Source organism: Vespa crabro, chromosome 4 (genome assembly GCF_910589235.1).
Source record: "Vespa crabro chromosome 4, iyVesCrab1.2, whole genome shotgun sequence".
Taxonomy (NCBI): Eukaryota; Metazoa; Arthropoda; class Insecta; order Hymenoptera; family Vespidae; genus Vespa; species Vespa crabro.
Genome location: NC_060958.1, coordinates 6,269,929 through 6,293,212, shown reverse-complemented (window position 1 = coordinate 6,293,212; position 23,284 = coordinate 6,269,929). Strand labels below are relative to the sequence as shown.

At 34.2% G+C, this 23,284-nt stretch overlaps 3 protein-coding genes and 1 long non-coding RNA gene across 11 annotated transcripts in view; 2 read left to right on the top strand and 2 right to left on the bottom strand.

Annotated features, from left to right (window-relative positions):
• LOC124423387 overlaps positions 1 to 9,837 on the top strand; it is an 11,637-nt gene extending 1,800 nt beyond the window's left edge. Inside the window, exons 2-3 of one of the 2 annotated variants that reach the window (XR_006942060.1) lie at positions 8,584 to 8,855; positions 8,950 to 9,837. This is a non-coding gene — a long non-coding RNA (uncharacterized LOC124423387). Of the gene's footprint in view, positions 1 to 8,583; positions 8,863 to 8,949 lie in introns of both variants that reach the window. The other variant, XR_006942059.1, reaches the window with a different exon arrangement.
• On the bottom strand, positions 3,144 to 15,179 carry LOC124423386. Of its 2 annotated transcripts, XM_046961059.1 has the most exons (4): positions 14,698 to 15,179; positions 5,193 to 5,444; positions 4,414 to 4,644; positions 3,144 to 4,271 (listed from the first exon to the last, which is right to left on the bottom strand). In XM_046961059.1, coding segments are annotated over exons 1-4 (534 nt in total). In that variant the 5' UTR covers positions 14,748 to 15,179; the 3' UTR covers positions 3,144 to 4,270. The 2 variants fall into 2 exon arrangements, 1 of the variants encoding a protein (XP_046817015.1); XR_006942058.1 differs by lacking the exons at positions 5,193 to 5,444; positions 14,698 to 15,179 and adding an exon at positions 7,974 to 8,453.
• Positions 13,761 to 20,684, bottom strand: LOC124423385 (FAD synthase-like). Of its 6 annotated transcripts, XR_006942056.1 has the most exons (11): positions 19,773 to 19,907; positions 19,613 to 19,707; positions 19,375 to 19,498; positions 19,173 to 19,285; positions 18,944 to 19,075; positions 18,727 to 18,869; positions 18,438 to 18,641; positions 18,167 to 18,358; positions 17,706 to 18,088; positions 17,328 to 17,538; positions 13,761 to 13,939 (listed from the first exon to the last, which is right to left on the bottom strand). XR_006942056.1 is itself a non-coding variant. In XM_046961056.1 (10 exons), the coding sequence occupies exons 2-10, from the start codon at positions 19,879 to 19,881 to the stop codon at positions 17,842 to 17,844; spliced, it is 1,359 nt and encodes a 452-aa protein (XP_046817012.1). In that variant the 5' UTR covers positions 19,882 to 19,927; positions 20,573 to 20,684; the 3' UTR covers positions 17,671 to 17,841. The 6 variants fall into 6 exon arrangements, 3 of the variants coding, with proteins under 3 accessions (XP_046817012.1, XP_046817014.1, XP_046817013.1); XR_006942057.1 differs by lacking the exon at positions 13,761 to 13,939 and having other exon boundaries at positions 15,704 to 17,573; XR_006942055.1 differs by lacking the exon at positions 13,761 to 13,939 and having other exon boundaries at positions 15,704 to 17,538.
• LOC124423381 (probable tRNA (uracil-O(2)-)-methyltransferase) lies at positions 19,882 to 23,015 on the top strand. The gene is made up of 4 exons (XM_046961047.1): positions 19,882 to 19,999; positions 20,658 to 20,750; positions 20,860 to 21,884; positions 21,970 to 23,015. Exons 3-4 carry the CDS (start codon positions 20,916 to 20,918, stop codon positions 22,861 to 22,863), a joined length of 1,863 nt encoding a protein of 620 aa, XP_046817003.1. The 5' UTR covers positions 19,882 to 19,999; positions 20,658 to 20,750; positions 20,860 to 20,915; the 3' UTR covers positions 22,864 to 23,015.
• Positions 23,016 to 23,284: the final 269 nt, after the last annotated feature.

The following is a 23,284-nucleotide window of genomic DNA, read 5'->3' as shown; positions in this document are numbered from 1 at the left end:
TAAGATACAGTTACCATAAACACAGTTTCGCATTGTTATTATATCGTTACGCGATATGATGATGTCTCCTATCTCTTTGCTCGTTTTCTTTTTTCCTTTCTTTTTTTGTTTCTTTCTTTCTTTCTTTGCCTTTTCGCGAATGAAAAAAAGATAATATTGTCGAATGGATTTTTATCTTATAATCGAAGATAAATTTCGTGTACGATAGTAAAATGGTTTTTTTCATATTTTTTTATTTTTATCTTCCTTTTTCTTTTCTTTTTCTTTTTTTTTTTCTTGAGAAACTTCATGAGATAAAAAGAGACGAGGGAAAGGATAGAAAGGATTAAAAGAAAAAAAAGGGAGAAAAACGGAAAGAGAGAGGAGAGTGTGTGAGAGAGAGAGAGAGAGAGAGAGAGAAAAGAAGAAAGATAGATAGAGTCAAAGGAACAGCCTGTTGAAGCTTAAGAAGATGATTTAAAAGCGTGAAGCATCGCCTTCGGCTTGGTTTGCTTCGTTCGTAAAGAAGTAGAAGCAAATAAGTAAAGAGAGAGAGAGAGACAGAGAAAGAGAGAAGGAGAGAGAGAGAGAAAATAAAATGGACTCGAGTCGAGAAGCCACGAAGCAGGAACGAAAGAGATCAGGGCGTCGAAGGGTCCTTAATGGTTGTGTTACGGATCAGGATGGTCCACCTTAGAAGGTTTACAACCCTTAGGAAACCCACGGCGGCAGGAATCAGGGTCGGGCGTGGTGAGCAGCAAGTGGTAAAGGGAGAATGAGCGAGGGATGAAGCGGTTAAGAGGGTTGAGGAGGGATTGCTTGGCGCGTGCCACGCTGCTATCGATTCCCTCCCTGCTTTCTCTCTCTCTCTTTCTCTTTCTCTCTCTTTCTCTCTCTCTCTCTCTCTCTCTCTCTCTCTCTCTGTCTGTCTCTCTTGCTCTTTCTCTCTGAGCTGTTTCGCTATGCTTCCTCTCAAACATTTCCTTCCTTCCTTCCTTCCTTCCTTCCTTCCTTCCTTCCTCCATCCCTCTTTCCATTTCACTCTCTTTCTTTCACTTTCTCTCGTGCGTTAAGTACATACATACATACATACACTACTCGAATGGTACTCGATAACGCAAGCACTTTACTGATCGATCGATTCTATCGAATCACACGCCAATGTGGGATTATTTCGAGTAACATGTAAAGAAAAAAGAACAATAAGAAAAAAGAAAGAAAAGGAAAGAAGAAGAAAGAAATAAAGAAAGAAAGAAAAGAAGAAAAAGAGAAAAAATCGGAGAACAATTTTTTACACCAATTAAAATCTACTTTGATTATCACCAAGGGATAATCAGGTATATTCCAGACGATTGAAATGGTCGATTAATCGTAGATAAAAATAAAATAGGAAAGAAAAGGGCTGTTTTGTTGGTATCTAACGTTAAAAATACTAGGGTCCAACAGTCGAGATTTCGGTGATGGTGTTTGGAGGGTGGTTTGAACGAGAATCTTTCATCTCTTTCTCTTTCTCTCTCTCTCTCTCTCTCTCTCTCTCTCCTTCTCCTTCTCTTAAACTCTCATCGTTCTTCTCATCGTCGTCGACGTCGTCCCCGTCGTCATCCTCGTCCTCGTCCTCGTCCTCGTCCTCGTCCTCGTCGTTGTCGTCGTCGTCGTTATTGTACGGGCTGCTAGCTACGTTGTGGAAGGGAGGCCATTGGAAGGGGTTGCTTGCTCGACGTGGTCGCGTGCTGGTCGCGTGCCGTGGGCGGTGCCACCCCCACTCTCGAACATTATACGACTACCTAGCTCTACTCCCCACCGGCGCGACGCGTTCTCTTCTCGGTTATTGATTCCCCCGGGTAGCCACCCCAAACGCTGCCGAGAAGGAGGACAAGGCGGCCTCCAAGCGAGAGGAGAAACAAGAGACACCACCGCGATGATTACTTCCTTCGCCACCTGCGCCACCTCCCTCTATGTCTTTCCTCACTCTCTAACCCTCTTTCTCATACTCTTTCCCTTTATCTCTCTTTCTATATATCTTTCTATCTCTTGAATTTATGTCCAAGAAAAGAAAGATATTTATCGTTCGTAATCGTCTTCCCTTGAACTTACGAATACTGAAAACGTTTCATCTATGGCAACAATACATGCGCGCACGTTCATACAAATTTAGTAACTTAGATGTGTGCGTTCTTGCAAATCTCCTTTATTTTGTCAAGTTGGAGAGGGAAAGAAAGAAAGAGAGAAAGAGAGAGAGAGAGAGAAAGAGAGAGGAGGGAGGTGGTCATAAAAAAAGCGAACCAATCGTAAAATATAAAAATAAAAGGAAATAATCTAATAAATCATATCGGGTTTTTTTTCAAATATTCTATCTAAATCGAAATTAGATAATAATCCATTCATATCGTAATGAAAAGATCAATATGTCGATTTTAAATAGATCTTAATCTTTTTAGAAAATTAACGAAAGGACAAACATATAAATTCTTTTTAAACGGCATAAGAGAAAAAAAAAGAAGAAAAAAGAAAATGGAAAAAGATTAAAAAGAGAAAGAGAAGTAGGTGGAGACAAAGATGGATGACGTTGAGCGTAAAGTTACGAGCGAGACGAAGAAGAAGAAGAAGAAGAAAAAGTAGAAAGAGAAGAAGAGAAAGAAAGAAAGTAGAAGAAGGAGTAGAAGAAGAAGAAGAAGAAGAAGAAGAAGAAGAAATAGAAAGAGAAAAAGAAGAAGGAGAAACTGAGGGGTTGAAAATACGTCGAAAGGGAGAAGAAACTTTCAAGAGGGGATGGTTCTAAGTAGGAAGGAAAGACGTAGGGAAAGAAGTAGAGTCTTTTCTCTTTGTCCTCTTTTGTCCGTGAACGTGTGTGTTGCAAGTATTATACATGTAAGTATCTACATAAGATCGTACCGTTCATGTACTTAAGTACTTACGCATGTATGTATATATCTGTGTATGTATATATATATATATATGCATGTACTCTATATAAGTACATACATATGTAACTAAGTACGTAAGGAGACATATATATATATATATATATATATATATATATATATATATATATATGTAGGTACGTATCGTGGTACTTGCGCTTTAATAAAATTCTACTTCCCCGCATAAAGAACCCCTCCCCCTCATCACCCCATTCCTATCCCCATCCCACAACTACAGTCGTTATTACGTTTTGTATCCATCAAGTTTTTTCAAAGGAAAACTCTAATTAATACTTTGTTCGTTCTCCCTACTCTTATTCGACCTCCCCCAACCCCACTCCCCTCTTCTTATAAAACTTTGCCTTTGTCTTTTACCTCTTCCCTCATTTTCCTCCCTTCCCATCCATCCATCCATCCACCCATCCATCCTCTCCCCCCCCCAACCCACTCAACTCACTCTTATCTCTTTTCACTACTTTTAATTCTATCCGGTTCGTACGATTCAAAAATACAAATATAGTATGTTGGTACTTACCTGTATCATCGATTATTCAATTCAATAAGAAGGAAATGAAATATTCAAATAAATAAAATCATAATAATAATCGATGAATACACGAATACGGATCTATTCTCAAAGGCTTTACTTTGAAAGATAACAAAATAAAAAAGGAAAAAAAGAAAGAAAAAAGGAAGGAAGGAAAGAAAGAAGGAAAGAAGAAAAAGAAAAAAATGGATGATATATCAAAAAATGATTTGAAACGTGCGAGATGAGATTTGATTGGTAAAAATAGAAAAGAGATTAATAGATAGATGGGTAGATAGATAGATAGATAGGTAAATAGACAGAGTGAAATAGAAAGAGAGAGAAAATCTAGAGGTTGGGGAGGTTGAGTGGTAGTTCGATGATGCGAAAGGGGGCAAAAAGTGCAAAGCTCGAGGGGTATGGAAACTACGAAAGAATATTGCCTACGGTTTTATCGCTCTTCAAGGATATAGACTTTTACGATTATTAATCCCTATACATTTTCCATGAATACATTTTAGCATCTCGTTCTGGTATTTCCTCTCGTCGAATCGTCGCTGAGTATATAATGTTACTTTCTACGACGCACTCGATACATACATAAATACATATATACATAACACATGCATACGTACGTACGTATATACATACATAGCGTATACATAAAACATAGGAAGCGGACAAGAACCACATTCGTGTTTACTTAACGTCGTCATCGTTTTTTTTCCCGGCTACAGGTTATTTTTTTTCCTCTTCTTTTTTTGTTGTTGTTTTTTATTTTTCTCTTTCTTCAGGTTACTCCTTTCCATCGTATCAAATGAAAATACTCGTACGTTTAGAGTGATCTAAGTGAAGAAAAAGAAGGAAAAAAAAAAGAAAAAAAGAAGAGAGAGAGAGAAAGAAACGAGTTAGACATTAAAAGTGACAGTAATCGCGGATTCCTTTCTTCGACGAACTATCATCATAGAAAATTCGTTCGTGAATTACCATTTCAGATTTTTATTGCTCCCAGTCCAATAAGAGTGTCCGCGGCTTTCTCTATTATTGCGGCCTGTCATTTTACTGCTTCGAAATGGCCGGAATTTAGCATCGGCTTGATTTACGAGGCCGTTACACCTGTGCGCCGCGACCACATAACACCCCTTTGGTCGTGTATCTCGACTGGCTGAGCCGTGGTCCATAGCGAACGTGAAGAACAGATGCATGTGTGATGGCTGTCTATATATATGCGTGTAAGTGTAACGTCATTCATTAATCTTCGACGGGAGATGCGGAGGGTTGGGAGGCAAGAGAAAAAAATAAAAAGAGAAGTGAAAAAAAAATAAACAAATAAAAATAAAATAAACAAAGGACAAGAGCTAGAAGTTGAACTTGATCTTAATCAGGACAGGCTTTTATTTTTTTATAATTTTTTTTTTTTATTACGATTACGAGCATACGTCGACCAGACTAACACGGTCGACCAGTTACATATGTATATATATATATATATATATATATATACTTGCATAGTTTGAGACCTGCGTTACACACTCGAAGAAATCTCAAAGTTGCTTCGATAATCAGAGAGAATTCCGCGAGTGATGGAGAAGTAGGAGGAGGAAAAGGAGAAGGGTAAGTAAACATTGAAGTAAGCAGGCTTTCCACGGACTTTCCTAGTTTCACTATCCTCTCTCTTCTACCCTTCTCCACTTGCTCAATCTCTCTCTCTCCCTCTCTTTCTCTCTTTTTCTCTTCCTCCCTTTCTCTCCTACCTACTTTCCTACCTCTCTCGTCTCAACCCTCTTGTATACTCGTAGAAGTGCTCGTTCCGGCAGGTATAGCGGCTGCATTTCGATGCCTCATAAAACCTACCGTAAACCGAAGAAATTAAAACTTTCGAACTCTCTCTCCCATTCGAAATGAGCTTTCGAGTTGTAGATACAGCAACTAGTTGGCCCGTACTGAAACTGCTTATGTGCTTGCTTTCTGCGAATGCAGTAGTAGCCCTCTTCCGACATTGTAGCCGCGTATTAAGCCTGTTACAAGGATACGAGAAATACGAAATAAACCGACGAGATATGTAGATAAGAGCAAGCAGGGGCGTAAATAAGAAGAAGAAGAAGAAGAAGAAGAAAAAGAAGAAGAAGAGGGGGAGAAGGAAGAGGAGGAGGAGGAGCAAGAAAAAGAAGCAAAACAAAGAAAAAAAGAAAAGGAAAAAAGGAACAAATTGGATATCGCAGTCTTAAAGTTCTCTCCGCGATAAAAAGTCGTTTATATGCAACGTGAATATACATTCGAGAAAAGAATAAAAAAAAAAAAAGAAAAAAAAATAAAAAAGGAAGGAAAGAAGGAACGAACGAACGAACGAACGAAAGATAAAGAGAAAGAGCATGAGAGAAAGTTTAAATGGAAAGATACTAAAAATGTATTCTCACGTTTCGCATGAAACTTTCGACGGGGATATTTTTTCGATGAGAAGAATCGTGAAAAAGCGGATAGATAATTGGTTAACACGATATTTTCGTGATAATGGAAAGTCGATGAAAAAGAATCATAAAGAAGGGGATGATAGAGAGGAAAAGAGAGAAAGAAAGAAAGAGAAAAAGAGAAATGATTTAAATGATTAGTTTCAAAGCTTGCCGCTGCGGGGCACTATCGTATTGGTGTTATCAACGTTCAGAGCTTTTCGCTGAGTTTCAGTCGGTACATACATACATATATAAATAAATAAATACATACATATATAACAATATAACCTTGCACTTTGATGAATCGTTCATTAAAACAAATCGTATTATAAATAGTTGCGCTTGCAACATTTTCAGATTTTATTTTTCAAATGTCAATAAGCCCTCGATTTTCCTTCCTTCCTTCCCTTTGATTGTCGAATAATATCAATACATACATATACTTTTATACATACATACATACATATATATTTATATACCTGCACATATTATATATGTATATAATACAATTTATATAGATATAGCTCTATAGTTCTCAACCCGTTTGTATAGCAGAATCGTAACTCTGAATCGAAAGCTCCGATCGAACCCGATCCAAGGTTCGTTATGCGATGGGAACTAGGATACTAAGAACGTCGGCTCGACCAACGTTTACTAAATGCAATTTATACGAAAGTTTTATGGAATGGCGCCATAAAGGAAAGTGGGTCAGAAGTTCTTCCGACTGTAAAGATACACGACCGTAGGAATATTTCGCGATATGAGAAAGACGGGAAAGAGGGTTGCAGGTTGTGGGAGGTAGGGGATGGGCTGATGCGGGTAGGATGCGGGTGGTTGCGGGAGGTAAATGGATGGTGGAGGGAGGGACGAGGAAGGCGAAATGCATCGCGGTGAACTCGATTGAACCTTTTTCTTCGAACGAACGAGGGAAAAAAAGAAAGAAAAAAGCCTGAAAACTCCGAACTCATTCAAAGAAAAGAAAAGAAAAGAAATATAGAACGCTTAACGAAAAAAAAAAAAAAATAATTCAATAGGAGTATTCATTTCGTCGTTATTCACGTTGATTACGGCGAAGAAAGGTGTTGATCGGACGACGATGTTATAGATAAAAAAGTAAAAAATAAAATAAAATTCATCGATAATAATGGCAAAGATGACATAACGTGATGTCATTGCGATTGCTAATGCATTAACTTTTATACATATGGGCATATATAAAATGGTGAGTTATGTCAATTGACTAAAGACTTCGAGAAAGATGAATTTTTCTTAATATAAGTTTCAAGAACACGAGGATTTGATTTAAGAGGGACAAATATAGCGGCATTATTTATCTCTAATTCGGTGGATGTTTTTAAAAGATTATTTCAAAGATTACATCGTGTATTTTTAATGGACGCCTATAATTTTTGTGACGACATCTTATTTCACGCCAAAAAATAAACCCATGTTCGAAACATTTTTTTATCCAGCATCTACATTCTATGATATTTGTCATTGGTTAAGCAAAAAGTTAGGACAGGTAGAAATATAGAAAAGTTGGGAATGGGATAGGATAAAAAAAGACTGAATAGGATCGAAAGGATCGAAAGGATCGAATAGGATCAAATAAGGTCGGATAGAATCGAATAAAATCGAACAAGGTAGAACAGGATCGAAAAGGATAAATCAGGAAGGAATAGGGCCGGATAGGACCGACTAAGATTGAACTTGATCAAGTAGGACCGAATAAAATCGAATAGAATCAAAAAGGGATCGAATAGGTCCGAATAGGGCCGAATGAGATAAAATCAACTCGGCCCAGCTCGGCTCGCAAACGTGTGTATGTACAAATAAATCATGATATAACATGGTATATACACACACATACACATATATATATCGTAATTAATAAATACGCAACTACTTCAAACTATATTATACGCTTGTCGAAATTGTTGTATAATTAGATTTTGTGTTAAATATTACGTTAAATATAACGAGTAGTAATATCGTAAAATTGTGTGGTACGTTGGTACAAGGAGCATTTACCAACGATAAACTTAAATATTAAAATAATCGTGAATAATATAAAAGAACAAATAAAATTTGTATTACCTGTTAATCCTGATTAGGTCCTATGTTTAATTATTACGAAAAATATACGACAACGATGATTGAAATATTGAAAATTTGATTAATTTGTCTGGACGCTTTCGCAGCTCGATCGACATTGTTGCCTCGCTGATGCGTAAATGACGAAAGTATCATGGCGGCTGTATTTTGAAAATTGGTCGTCCTCTCGATGAAACAAGGACGGCGTAATAATAACATACTTATATATGTGTATATATATATATATATATATATATATGTATTTGAATGGTGATGTAAATAAAGAAAGAACGCGTAATGTTTTGATTATTTCTTATATTACGATAGGTGAAAAAAATCGATTGGAATGTTTATCGCGTTAAGACGTTTGTTATTATCCGATATGTTTTTGATTATTTACATGGAAATATTCTTTCCTCGTTTCAGTTTGATACTTCAATTTGTATTCGACATACTTCGAATATCTATCTCGGAACCGTTAAAATGTCGTACGTGATATCGTCTCCGTTACGTTACAACATCGTCCTAAGTTCTCACTTCTTTTTCTCTTTTTCTCTTTTCTTTTTTTGACACTTTTTTTTCAATTCATTCTCTTTCATTCTTTTTTACCCAGGAATCCGAGAATAAGACGAACGAGATGATGCATCATAAGACGTCGACGGAGTTTGAGTTTAACACATGTCGAGCGAATATGTTACGAAACGAGAAGAAAGAAGCAAGGAAAGAAAAGAAAAGAAAAGAAAATAGAAAGATAAACGAGAAAAGAAAAGGAAATAACAAATACAACCATGATGAAAACCATCCAACGGACTATCCTGTTTGCAATCATATCTTCAATTCTATTAGATCCCATTGTTGTGTTACTACAAGAAACGAAATGGATGGGTTAAAAGTTTATAGATGATTTTCAATATCCTTTTCAATATATATTTCGAAACATTTTAGATTAATTTTTATTTCTTTTTCTATTTCATTTTAGATTTGAGTAAAACCACTAACTTAGGAATTTTTGGCTCGTCTGTACATTTATTCGAAAAAAAAAAGAAAAAAAAAGAAAAAAAAAAGAAAGAGAAAAAATACACATCTATCTATCACGAATTGAATTCGAATCGATATCGAGTTGGAAATTCGAGATGACGAAATCCACGACGAGTAGTCAGAAAGTCTCGTAGAAATTGATTTCGTGTCGAGACTTTAAAAAAAAGGAACGAGCGACGGACGAACGATCCGTTTAAAATTTTGTCGAATTGATCGTAAGAAAGGAAGAAAGAAAAAAAAAAGAAAAAAAAAAAAAGAACGAATGTTCTTCGTTCGTGGTAAAGCTCAACGATTGTTTCGCAAGTGAAACCAGACGATGCCAGAGGGAAAGACGAGAATATAAGACATAATTAACGGAGCTTCTACCGCTGTTGATTTATCAAATTTCCTTGATTTATCCGCGACATTATCCGTTTCTACAACTTTCTGTTTGCGCAAACTTCGCGTATTGAGAAGCACACTTGAAACTCTTGAAAGTTCGTAAACTCTCTCTCTCTCTCTCACTCTCTCTCTTTCTCTCTCTTTCTCTTTCTCTCTCTCTCTTTCTCGTTCTCTCTCTCTCTCTTTCTCTCTCAACGTTCCTTCCGAACAGAGGCTTCAACCCATTTTACTCTTCCAAACTCCCTCTCGACGGATCAATACCGAGGATATAATAAAGGTAAACAAGAATACGAGATGAATACTCTACGTATACACGTTTTACTCGAACGCTCGCAAGTAAAACGCCAAGTAGAATGAGAAGGAACTGGTAGATAAATAATACAAGAGATGGTGCAAGCACAGGTGGTTCGATTCTTTCCAAAATCAATATATATATATATATATATATATATATATATATATATATATATATATATAATATTCATTTGGAATACACATATACTTATTATTACTTCAATTAATTCATCATTAACGATATCATTCATTACTCTCTCTCTCTCTCTCTCTCTCTCTCTCTCTCTCTCTCTCTCTCTCTCTCTCTCTCTCTCTTTCTCTCTTTCTCTCTTTCTCTCTTTCTCTGTCTATCTGTCTCTATCTTTATCTTTATCTATCCTTCTAACATTAAGAATATATGAATCACTCGTTATTCTTTTTAGATCATTCGAATCCTCGTAGAATAATCGACGTTACATCGAAGATCGAGAATAGGGTGATCGGTTGTTCAATTGGCAGGCCATCTTTTATGAGACTACTATCTCGGGACCCTGCCAGTTTCTATCGTCATCGTCTTCCTCGTCGTTGGCGTCCTCGTCGTCCTCGTCGTCCTCGTCGTCCTCGTCGTGCCCGTCGTCTTCGTCGTCGTCATCGTCGTTGTCGTACGAGAATGGAATTTACGATCGTCGCTTTTTGCATGATTTATAAGACGATATTACACTTGTAAATGCCGATAAAACGATCTTTCTTTCTTTCTCTCTCTCTCTCTCTCTCTCTCTCTCTCTCTCTCTCTCTCTCTCTCTCTCTCTCCCTTCCTCTTTCTCTTTCTTTCTTTAAAAACAATTGTAGTCTGATTTACGAGCTCTCTCTCATTGTGACTGTCGCGAACGTGAATCGATCGCGAAAGGATTTTCAAAGAGGAACATTGCTTTGGAGCCCTCCAACGATGACGATCACAACGACAAAGACAACGATAACGAGGATGATGGTGACGACGACAATGCTGTATCGAATATTTGTTAAGAAAAGAGGTGTAAAAAATGCTTTCTTTTATATTCACGGAAATAGACAAACATCTATCAGATATAATAAAACTTTTATATATATATATAAAAGATAATTAAATATAATAATAATACTTAATATGAAAGACTAAGAAAGAGAAAAAGAGAGAGAGAGAGAGAGAGAGAGAATAATTTGATAGGAAAAATAATCGACATATGATAGTCATATATAGTTTTGTTTGTTTCTTAAATCGATATACGCTATTTATATACTTATATATATACACAAACATACATATATATATATATATATATTTATATAGTGTGAACGAGCATCGAAGATTTAGCAAAAGAGATATCGAATGTTTTCAAATATGAAAGAAAATCGTAAGTTCAAAGTTAATCCGATACCCGGTTAGTCTTTCGAACGGGCACCCTTTCGAAGAGAACGTTCTGCGAAGGAGCAAAAGAGAGAGAGAAAGAGAAAGAAGGAAAGACAGACAGAGAGAAAGAGAGAAAGAGAGAGAGAAAGAGAGGGAAAGAGAACATTGACTAACAGGTGGCCTCCATCGGCCGTTAACAACGTCTTCCCGAGAAAAGAACAGCGAAACCAAGGGAAGAAGGAACGAGGTTGGTAGTGATGGTGGTGATGGTGGAGTAGGAAGAAGAGAAAGAAAACGAAGAGGAAGAGGAGAAGGGTGGACGAAGGAGAAAGAGTAGAACGCAAGGTAGGCTCACAAAGGGGACAGATAAATGTGATGGAAGAAGGAGAGAAAAGTTTCTGCTTGCCACCTGACGGCCTCGTGCCGTAATCCGAGACCATTTTCGAAGATTCGGTTTCTCATATTTTGGATATTATGTCGTAGGTGACTACCTAACTGATCATTATCTTTCCAGTTAATCGAACCGTTATACATACTTAAACTCATACATAATCAACGCCAATGTCATCGAGAAAACTTTATTTATTAAACCCTTACGAGAAAGATTTTTCGTACCTATTTCGAATAAGTAGATATCCTTTTAAAAAAAAAAGAAAGAAAGAAGTAAGAAAAAAAATTCCATAAGATTTTTTCTTTATAGATTATTTTTATCCGTGAAATTGCATATAGATCACATTACTTTCATATTAACTTGATTTTATGGAAGGATAGATAAGAAAGAAAGGAGAAGGAGGAGGAGGAGAAAGAGGAAGGAAAGGAAGAAGAAGAAGAAGAAAAAGAAGTTGAAAAAATATTTCTTATATCTTGTTTCTCGAATGAATCCAATGAATTCTCGAGAAGAGCGTTAACACGACTATCTCTTGAAACGAGATAAATAGATAGACATAAAGAGAAATAGAGATAGAGAGAAAGAGAGAAACAGAGAGAGAGAAAGAGAGAGAAAATGAGAGAGAAAGAGAGAAAAAGAGAAGGTAAACCTTTCAAACATTATCCGTCATTATCCGTCATTCGGCAATTTGCAAATGAGATCGTAAAACGATAATCTCCTGGGAGTTAGCTTCTCTCCTTACTTTCCTTAACAGACCCAAGTAGGAGATTAGAGAAGCGTTTTGCTTCGAAGCAAACCGGTAATTTCGCGAGATATTTTCGAAGCTTCTATATCCGGTTTACGGGATATGTGCGACAGTTTCTCAAGCGGGGAAAATGCTTTTCCCTTTCGCGGTGAATCACGAGCGAATAGTGGATGGAGAGAATAATCGTAAAACAAAAGTAGCCTTAGTAAAAGATAAACCGTTCCCTTGCGAAATTCTTGTGCGTTCATTCTATGTGTACGTTTGTGTTTGTGTCATCTCGCAATGATAATAATACTCTTTGGAAATTATTTGTATAAAACTTTTATCATAGAAATTGACTATAAATTATTATTATTGTTATTATTATTATTATTATTATTATTATTATTATTATTATTATTATTATTATTATTATTATTATTATTATTATTGCTAAATTATTATTATATATTAATTATATATATTATTATCATCAAAATTATATTGTCTATGTCGATTTAATATTGGAACTATCGATAATAATTATTATTCTGATGCATTAAAGGTATATCTCATATGTATGTATCTCAGAAAAACAAAAAAAGAGAGAGAAAAAAAAGGAATTTATATACTTCTATCATATCTGTTTATAGATAGAAAAAGTCGCAATGCCTTGAAAAAACGTGCGATAAAATGTAAAAATAGAAATTTCTATAAAAACAATTGCAGTCAGTCATTTTTAATGATTGGTAAATAAATCTGGCGTTAAATGACATCCTCCTAACGATGTAAATCTTTTCTCTCGATATATATATATATATATATATATTTTTTTTTTAATTATTCTTTGATCTCGACTTAAAAGAAAAAGAAAAAAAATAGAAAAAAAGAAAAGAAACACTCGAAAGGAACCACGAATAAATCATTGCTATACATAAAATCTCTTTTGATCGGTCTATTTCCTTAACAATTTTCGTGATAAAATTCAAGCTCTAGTTACGTTACTATAAGATACTCTTTATTATCCGAAATCATCAGATTCGTGTTATTTCTTTTTGAAATATTATGAAAGATTATTAATAAGTTCTGAATATTCTTATCTCGATACTCTTTCTTTATCAATCACGTAGTAAAAGAAGAGAAATATACAAAAAAAAAAAGAAAAAAGTAAAGGTAAAAAAGTAGTTGTAAAAGGAAACAGAAGGTACTTTTCATTGGTGGCCGCTCATCGGTCACTTTTAACGGTTCACGTAAACGACGTTTCTTATGTCTTCTCGAATTTTAAATTCTACGGAGGAATTTCTAGCCGGTTGTCGAAGAGTTGGATGAGCACCCCCGATGGCCAAATGCATAATTCATAGCTCACTTACGATTCACTCCGTCGGATCCCCTTCCACGAATCTGCCTTTATTCTCTCTCTCTCTCTCTCTTTCTCTCTCTCTCTCTCTCTCTCTCTCATACTCTACCTCGCTTCCCAGTTACTTTTGTTATTAGAGGAAACTTTATACTTCGTTATTTATGTGATGATTATACCGCGGCAACTTCACTCGTGACGAAACCACCACCTCCATCTCCACCTCCACCTACTCCTTCTCCTACTCTTCTCTCTCCTCCTTCTCTTTCCTCTTTACCTCGACGAGGATGACGAGAGTTAACAATTTCAATATTTGCTCGACTTTATGTTGCGAGTAATAATACAAGCTCTGACGATGACAACACATGCTCCGACGAGATATCTTGATAACGTCTCGGACTCGTTCGACCGACCACAAGATGAGCTAACGACGATGAAGGCGAAAAATAAAAATAAAGCTTTTTGTGATTAAAAAGTACGCCTTGGAATGGGAAAGGGATGGGTTGGTCGCATGGAAAATAGAACGAGTCTCGAAAAGTTTCGATTGCCATTCGTAGAGCAGATAGAGAGAGAGAGAGAGAGAGAGAGAGAGAGAGAGATAGAGAGAGAGAGAGAGAGAGGCGAAAATATGATGAAAAGAAAAAGAGAAGAAAGATGAGAGAGTAAAAAATAGAGAGAGAGAGAGAGAGAGAGAGAGAGAGAGAGAGAGGCAGAGAGAGGGAGAGGGAGGAGAGAGAAATTATTCGCAGCTTATATTCATTGATTTTCGAAATTTCTAGGTGGTAGTAATGGGATAGGTAATTAGCGAAGTTTGCAGCCGCGAGCGCATGCCTTCGAATAAAAGCAAATAAGGGAAACAGGGAAATCGTGTGTGGGATGGAGAGCACACGAAGAGTAAGAGGAAGAAGAAGAGGAGGAAGAGGAGAAAGAGAAGAAGGAAGAGGAAGGATGAAGAGAGAGAAAGAGAGAGAGAGAGAGAGAGAGAGAGAGAGAGAGAGAGAGAGAGAGGAAGTTAGAAACAGAGAGAAAACGAAAATGAAGAGAGAGAGGGAGGGGGAGAGGAGGAGGAAGAGAGAGAAAGAGAGAAGGGAGAGACGAGATGAGGTGAGGTGAGGCAGTCGGGCCGGAAAGAAAAATACAGTCGCAAATCAAACAGAAAACACATTTTCGCTCTTTTTATACCTCTTTCGCGTAAATATTTGTTCTGGAAATATACGTTCGTTTCGTTCCATTCCGTCTCTCGTCGTTCGGCCGTTCTGTTCTCACCGAATATATATTCACTCTCCCTCTCCTTCTGACCCTGTGCCACTTCCCCCTTCGTATCCTCCTCTTCAGCTTGGAGGCTCCCTTCCAACGAACCAACCCGCGCACCCTCTTCTATATTCTCTCCCTCTCTCCCTCTCTCTCCCTCCCTACTTTCCTCTCTCTCTCTCTCTCTCTCTCTCTCTCTCTCTCTCTCAGCACCCCAACCCACCAACTTTCTTCAACCCGCCGAGCAATCAATTCCAAACTCAAATGAAATACTCCGTTGAAATACGAGACTCCCCTGTCTACTTCGTCTGCTACAACCGCCTCAAAATGGTCGCATGTGAGCAAACGTTCAACGATCGTTTAAGAAGATCGTACCTTTCGGCGTATACCTTATTTTTCCTCATTATTCTCGTTAATTTCTTCTCTGCATGCATATATATATATATATATATATATATATATATATATATATATATACATATACATAAATAGATAGATAGATACTTACATAGATATATATATAGATAGATACATATATATATAAGTACGCAAGTATGTATGTACAATTAAATCTTCAATCTCGAATCTAAATCAAATTCAAGACGATCCACGTAACGCTAGATGATGTAATTCCTTCGAAGAGAAGGCACAGTGGGGATTCTATCTATTAACAAGGGAGTAGTACCAACTCGTTAATTAATTGGAAAACTTCGTAGAACATCGTCGGTAAACTCGTAAAGGATTCGTATTTCTCTCTCTCTTTATCTTAGCATATATACATATATATGTATCTACGTATGTATATACGTATGAATATATGTACTTTATATATATATATATATATATATATATATATATATATATATATACATAAAAATGTTACGGTAACTTTGGTATTACGTTATTCTACGTTGAATTCCACACTGATTCTTTTTCCTTCTATTTTTCTTTTTCTTTTATTTTTTCCACCACCCCGCACCCCGCTCCTTTATAAAAGAACCAATACAATTTCTACAGATATTAAACTGGCATTGCTATAGAAAAGCTGAAATAGTATTTTATCCATTTCCGTTTTGCGCCGCGCTTGCATTATATACACTTTCCCCACCATCCCCTATCCCCACCCCCGCTGGTTTAGTCTGTGCCAGCAGCCAGGCCCGTGCGAGTTCGTGTTTGTTTGAAAAATACCACCGGTGTACTTCAATATTTTTAACCGAAATTGAAATGACGATGAACGCGGTATTTTTATAAAGTTCCTTTGCTCGAAAAAGCCCCATTGGTGACGTACGGGGAGGCGGCAGGCAGATGGGATAGAAGAGGGGAAGAATGGGACAGAGAGGGGCTTGGGAGGGACTGCGAAGGGGAAGTAGTATGGAGGGGTAGCCAGGAAATATTTCCTCTTTCCCCTGTCGATTCCTATAATATAGAGAAATGTATTGCGATAAGGGTTATATCAAAAGGACGTATTAAAAAATAGTTTTAAAAACGTAACTGAATCACGTTTATGTTCTCCATTCTTGTTTTTTTTTGTTTTTCTATTATTAATCGAGTCACCATAATAAACATATATAAGCATGAAATATGTACGTACGTAGATATGTCGTATTACAGCTGAAAATAATTTTGACGTTGGCACAGATATGACATAGCAAACATACAAGAAAGGTTGAAATTCAAAGTATTTACAATGATAACAGATATGCATATGTATATGTTATATGTGTATGTATATAAATATCAAATCAGAGGAGCATTGATAGACATATTTGGTTCGACCTATTTGTACTCGAGTGATATTACGATTTTTCTGAATGTTAGAGTTTCATTTGGGGATGGGGGAAAAGGGAAAAAAAAGAAAAAAGGGAAAAAGAAAATTACGACGTTCGTTACATTTCGCAGAGTTAACAATTGAAATCCGTCTATTCTCTTGAATCGGGGCTTGAAAAGTGTATAAAACGTTAATCGAAAAGTGTCCCGTGTTTGTCTTAACAATGAGAGCGCGAACGAGGTGCGTTTGAAGTTTCGAAATGATTTCTCGCAAGGAACGATATATGTATGTACGTAAGAAAAACGAAGAAGTAAGAATATGAAAAATAGTACCTCTCTTCCGCAGAATATCGCGACTAGAGCGGACTCGGTGAAGACGTAGAGAGAAAAAAGGGGGTAAGGAAAGGGTGGTTGGGAGGACAGAGCGGGGCTCTCCTCCCCGGTCTCATTTTAAAGTTTCAAAGGAAAAAAGCTAGAAATACTTTAACTGGAAATGAAATTTCGAAAGGGTAGAAGGAGGTAGAAACGGAGAGATTCCACCACCTCCTCCTCCTCCTCCTCCTCCTCCTCCTCCTCCTCTTCCCTCCCACCCAGCCTTTTCCCTCACTTGAAAAATGTGTAATACGAGCTTATACTCAGACTTCCCCCTCTCTTAACTTCAGTCCCTGGAATCTCGCGACCCTCCTCCTCCTCCTCCTTTTCATCCTTCTCTTTCTCTCTCTTTCTCTCTTTATCTCCCTCACCCTCGCTCTTACCCTCCCCATCACCCATATACCCACCCCCGAACCTCATACCTCTTCAATGTACATTCGAGTTCCGCTGCTCGGATGGCTGAGCAGACATATTGAAAGCGCACGTAGACAATGGTAGGAAGCTTTTGTGTTTCTTGCTGTGCATGCCCTTACGAATATTAAACGACTTCCGTCAACCTGCCGGAAGCATTTTGGGATTTTTCAAATCGAGGTCGCGCGTGATTCGCAACGATGAGATGACTGCTCCTCTCTCCTTTGAGGGATGGGACATAGATTATATCAAAATATCTATTAACGTCGTAAACTTGTATTCTTCTCTAAAGTAACTAATTGATCGATAAAATAATTTAGAGTAAAAAAAAAAAGAAAAAGAAAATAAACGAGATTGTTGCAAGATATCGTTATTATTTATTACCGTACCTGTTTTGTTATTAGTACTTTCACTGTAAATGAAATATTTTCATCCTTCGTGGTTATAAATATGTACAAGGCTATAAAAGTGTATGTGTAAGGGATTTCAGTAAAACGTGTGTTTCATCTCGAAGAGTTTGTGAAATCATGCAAAGGGCAATAATAAAAATTTAGCGAATATCCGTATATCTTCTTGCGTCCATCTACGTAGCGGATTGTTTATTTTTAATTCCCCAATAATCTCATCATTTCTTGATTGACATTCCAATGTTTCACAAAATTTCTTTCCCTCCGTTCCGACTAATAAGATTTCTAATTGCGGTTTTACCGACCTTAATTTCTTTATATCATCGGAAACATCGCTTTCTAACATGTAGATATTTAGATTATATCTGAAAACCATAAATCTCAGTGTTTCTGTTAAATATTAAAAGATTGAAAAAGAAACAAAGAAAAAAATTAGATTGTACCTTTTTACAATATCTTTGATTAATCGTTTGTCATTTCTAAAAAGTGGAGACAATTTTAAACAAATAATTTGTAGTTTTTCATTTACACCTAATATTGTATTAGCCAAGTAAGCAAAATGTATAAGTATCTGCGATTCTACACTACCATCAAAATAAATTATTATTTTCTCAGATTGATGATGATAAATTTTCCTAAAATAATCAAATGATATAATATTAAATAGAAAATTATTATAATCCTATTTTAAATATTAATATAAGGATGTTTTACATTAATGTTTCCAAAGTCTCTTCGTATATAAACGATTGTTGACATTTATTAAGAAAGTTGTTATATTTTGTAAGGCTATTGATATGTGGATCATTATTATTTGTCACCAACATATCTGGTCCTATAAGATCGCAAAGTTGTTGTTTTGCTTTTTTCGTTTCTTCAATGTTGTCACTTTCTATGGTAATGAATGCTTTGTAGTAGCTGGGAATAATTTATAATGAAAAAATTTATTTGATAAAAAAAAATTAAATTAGTGAAATATTTTTTCTTTTTTTTTTTTTATTACCTATTATTGCTTACAGGATACGAACCAAATGAAACATTTGGAAATTTGTTTGAAAGAATTGTTAAGGTATTTGCAAATAATTCCTCTTTCGCATTTAAATATATTTCATCCTTTGCAAAATACTTATTTGTTAAAAACAATTGCTGAAGAAATGCATTATGTCAATTTCTAATAAATGTTAATTAAAATATTTAAAAAGAGTTTTTATAAACATTACCTTGCATAAAATTCCAAAAGATTTTTCAAAGAATAGTGGTGATCCAGGAAATATATATACGTTCTTTAATGTTACACATGGATACCTTAGACTGTCTCCTTTCCCAAATATTAAAGAAGCTTTTGTTGGTATCTAAGAAATATCATGTATAAGAAAAGTTTCTAATCTAAAATTAATAGTTATAGATAAGAATTTGTATAAATATAAATAGTATAATGAATATACATACGTAAGCCATTTTATAATTAGGTGATGTTGGATTTTTTACACCAAATTTATCTTTTATAATCTCTACAAGTTTTGAATGATAATGCAACGAATCATCAAAAGCTTTCGCAAGACCTAAAAAATCTCCCAACTTTTTATTCATTAATTCTAATATTTATTATCTGTTACTTAAAAATATACTTTCTTCTCTCTTTATCATTTACCTTCATATGTAACATCATCGTGAGTTGGTCCTATACCACCTGACGTAATAACATGAGTATATTTTTTAGAGAACCTCTTTATTTCTTGCTTTATTTCTTCTACATCATCGCTTATAACTGATATCTTTAAAAATATATAAAAATTTAATATTAAATATTAAATACTAAAAAAAAATGTTGGATTATATAATTACTTGAAGTTTATTTTATTAGTAAGAAAATCAAAGGATATACTAACTTTTTGTACCTTAACACCACATTTATATAATAAATCACAAGCATAGTAAGAATTTGTATCCTTCACGCGTGCCTTGAGTATTTCATTTCCAATGACTGAAAATAATAAATACTGAATGTTATTGTCTTAAAAAAATAAAATAAATTTTAATAAAACTCACTAATAAGACCAGCTGAAGGATGTTCAATGTTATCGTGCATCCAACATTGTAGTAAGTTTTGGTAGGATTTAATAGAATTCCGGAGAGTATATTGACGTATATGAAACATTATACACTTCAAATTATTTTCTTCTATAGAAATTATCGCTGTACATCTATATACATATAAAATCTCATTTATATTCTAACAGAGGAAGCGATTTGATAGATTGCATAACCTATACGAGGTAACATATTAAATAGTGCATAATATATTATTTTTTTTTTCTTTTTTTTTTTAATGTTCTTCTAATTAATTAGACTGATCTATATAAAGAATAAATCGCGAGAGACTTAAAAATAAATAAAAGTATTTCATCGAAGTATATTCCTCTGCGCAGATTACTGAATAATTTTGTCTATACTTATTTCGATAATCGAAAGCATTGATTTCGATAATCAATCTCGATTGTAATAGATTCAACCAAAGATACAACACGAGTGACTGTAATACGGTGAAATATAGTAGACATTTTATATTATACGAAATTACTTTAAAATTGGCAACGATAATGGCTAGTACGGTATTAAAAAATGCAGGTATTCATTCTCCGAAACAATTATACAAGTTTTTATTACGGGAATGTAATAAACTTCCAAAAGGTGCAAACGAATTTTATAAACATTCTATCAAACAAGTAAGTTCGTGATTGTAACAATAAAGTCCTAAACGCATTTAAAAAAAAGTTAATAATAATGCCGAAATAGTTTGTCACGTGTTCGTAGCAACATAACCTTACATATTTTACATATAATTTTACCAGCTTGATTAGTGCGTTATTCACTGGCAAAATATATTTCATATGAATTCTTGATAATACTCTTCGAATTTACATTATTCTGTAGAGTTTTAAACAACACACCGTTGAGCCCGATCCAGAACGTGTTAAAATGATTATGGAAAAAGCATTCTCTGATGCTAAATGGATTTTGCAAAAGGTATTTTTAATGCATAAATCTTAATATAATTAAGTATATATATATATATATATATATTTATATAACTTACTATATTATTCTTTTTTTATTTTCCCTTTAATATCCACAGTACAATAAGGAAATAGGAAAGTAAAGTGCATATAAAAAAATAAGATACTTTTCAAAATGAATTTTGAATCGATAGTATCTGAAGATAGTGGCAGAGATGTTTCACATTATTGGAAGGCCGTAGATATTCTATTAAATAATCCACATACTATTAATCGTAGAGTTTTAGCATGCCAAAGAATGCTTATAGCACAATTGAAATGTAATCAGAACGTATATTACTATATCAAAGAAATACAATCTTTGTCAATAGGGAATGATGTCTCTAAAGATATTAATATTTTAATAGAGATATTAAAAATAAATGAATATTGTAATATAATTGATTCCATAAATCTTGAAAATTGCAATGAACATATATTTTTATATGTAAATGAGTTATTGCCTCGTAATTCTCAATTATTTTGTTCAACGTTAGAATTTACATTTATTAATAGAAAAGAAAATTATATTTTGTGCCTTCAAAAAAATAGTTCTAAAGATTTAAACTTATTAAATTTTAAAGATAAACTTTCATTAGGTACACATATAATTTACAAAATACTTTATGAAAAAGAAGGAATCATTTCTATGTGTATAGAGAAAATAGATGATGTAAATTCTGATAAAAGTATTGTTTGGCTAAAAGAAAAATTATTCCCCCGTTTTATAACATGGATAAAAAATGAACAAGTTAAGAATAGTTTTATTATCAATTCTTTATCTCTTGTGTCACCTGAAAAATATGCAAAATTATATAATGAACTTAAAATAAAATATGGTGATGCTATGGTCAAAACGTGGCCTGAAAATACTGATCCATCAAAATTTGTTTATGAAGATATTTCTATTGCAACTTATCTAATTTTATTATGGGAAAATGAAAGAAATGAAAGTGGCACAAAAAAATTACAATCATTTTTGGATCTCGGTTGCGGAAATGGTCTACTTGTGCATATTTTATCAAGCGAGGGATATTCAGGATTAGGAATTGATTTGCGAAAAAGAAAAATCTGGGATCATTTCCCAAAAAATACTCGTTTGGAAGTATGTATATAATCCTTAATTATTATTTATTATTTACTGAGTGGATTATTACCTGTTTAATATATAATTTTACTAATATTTATAGGTTCAAACTATTGTTCCATCAGCTTCCTCATTATTTCCTGAAATAGATTGGCTTATTGGAAATCATTCTGATGAACTTACACCATGGATTCCAGTTATTGCTGCACGTAGTTCATATAATTGTCGTTTTTTTTTATTACCATGTTGTGCTTATGAATTTAATGGTAAAAAATATCAAAGGCAAAGTGCATCTAAAAGCCAATATTCAGAGTATATTTCATATATTAAAAATATATCTGAGATATGTGGTTTTGATACCCAAATCGATAAATTAAGAATACCATCAACAAAAAGAATTTGTTTAATTGGTTGGAAGAGAAATTATTCAAAAGAAGATACTCATTTACAGGATAAACATATACAGAAATTAATAAATATAAAATCATCATCATCAGAGGGTTTAATTAAAGAAGATAATAATGAACACTTATCTAATTCATGGTCTGATAATTTTAAACCAAGAAATCCTATAGAACAAGTACGAAATTGCACTCAATTAAATAAAACTTTAATATTTGATATCATTAAAATAGTTTCATCGCAATTATTGTGTACATATCGCCCAATAAATCTGCAAGAAAAATCTAATAAAATTTGGAATGCAGGTGGTGAAATTGATTTAAAAGATATTGTAAAATTAATACCCTCGGAAATGTTGAAACAATTAAGAAATGAATGTGGAGGTATTCAAACATTACTAAGAAATAATGGTCACATATTTTCTGTAATTCAAGGAAGAGTACAGTTCAGAATACCTGGAATTACACCTATTAATATTAAAAAAAAACGAAAAACTAGTACTGCACATCCAGTAAAAGTAAAACCTTGTTGGTTTCATGAAAATCATCCTGATGGTTGTCCAAACATTGCAATTAAATGCAATTTTAAACATTAATTTTATTTATTTTTTAATCATTTATGCCTCAAAAATTTTCACACATAAATGCTAAGTTTAATTCTATAATGACATATTTTATTACGAACAGTAGTAACTTATGTACAAGTCATATTTTTACGTATCAAATAAAGATAATATAACTTATCAAAGAAAGTTTTTTGCTTCTTAGTAATACCAAATAGGTTTAGAGTTAGAACACTTAAAATAATAACTGACTCTCAATAATATAAAGGATTCTAATAAACCACAGAATATAATAACTTTACTATTTTAGTGTTATCATTGTACATAATATATACATCACAGAGTTTCAAAAAATTTCTCAATGCAAAGACACAGAGAGATCAGTCTGATATTTTTTTTCTTTTTTTTTTCTTTTTTCTTTTTTTTTCTTTTTTCTTTCTTTCTTTTTTTTTTC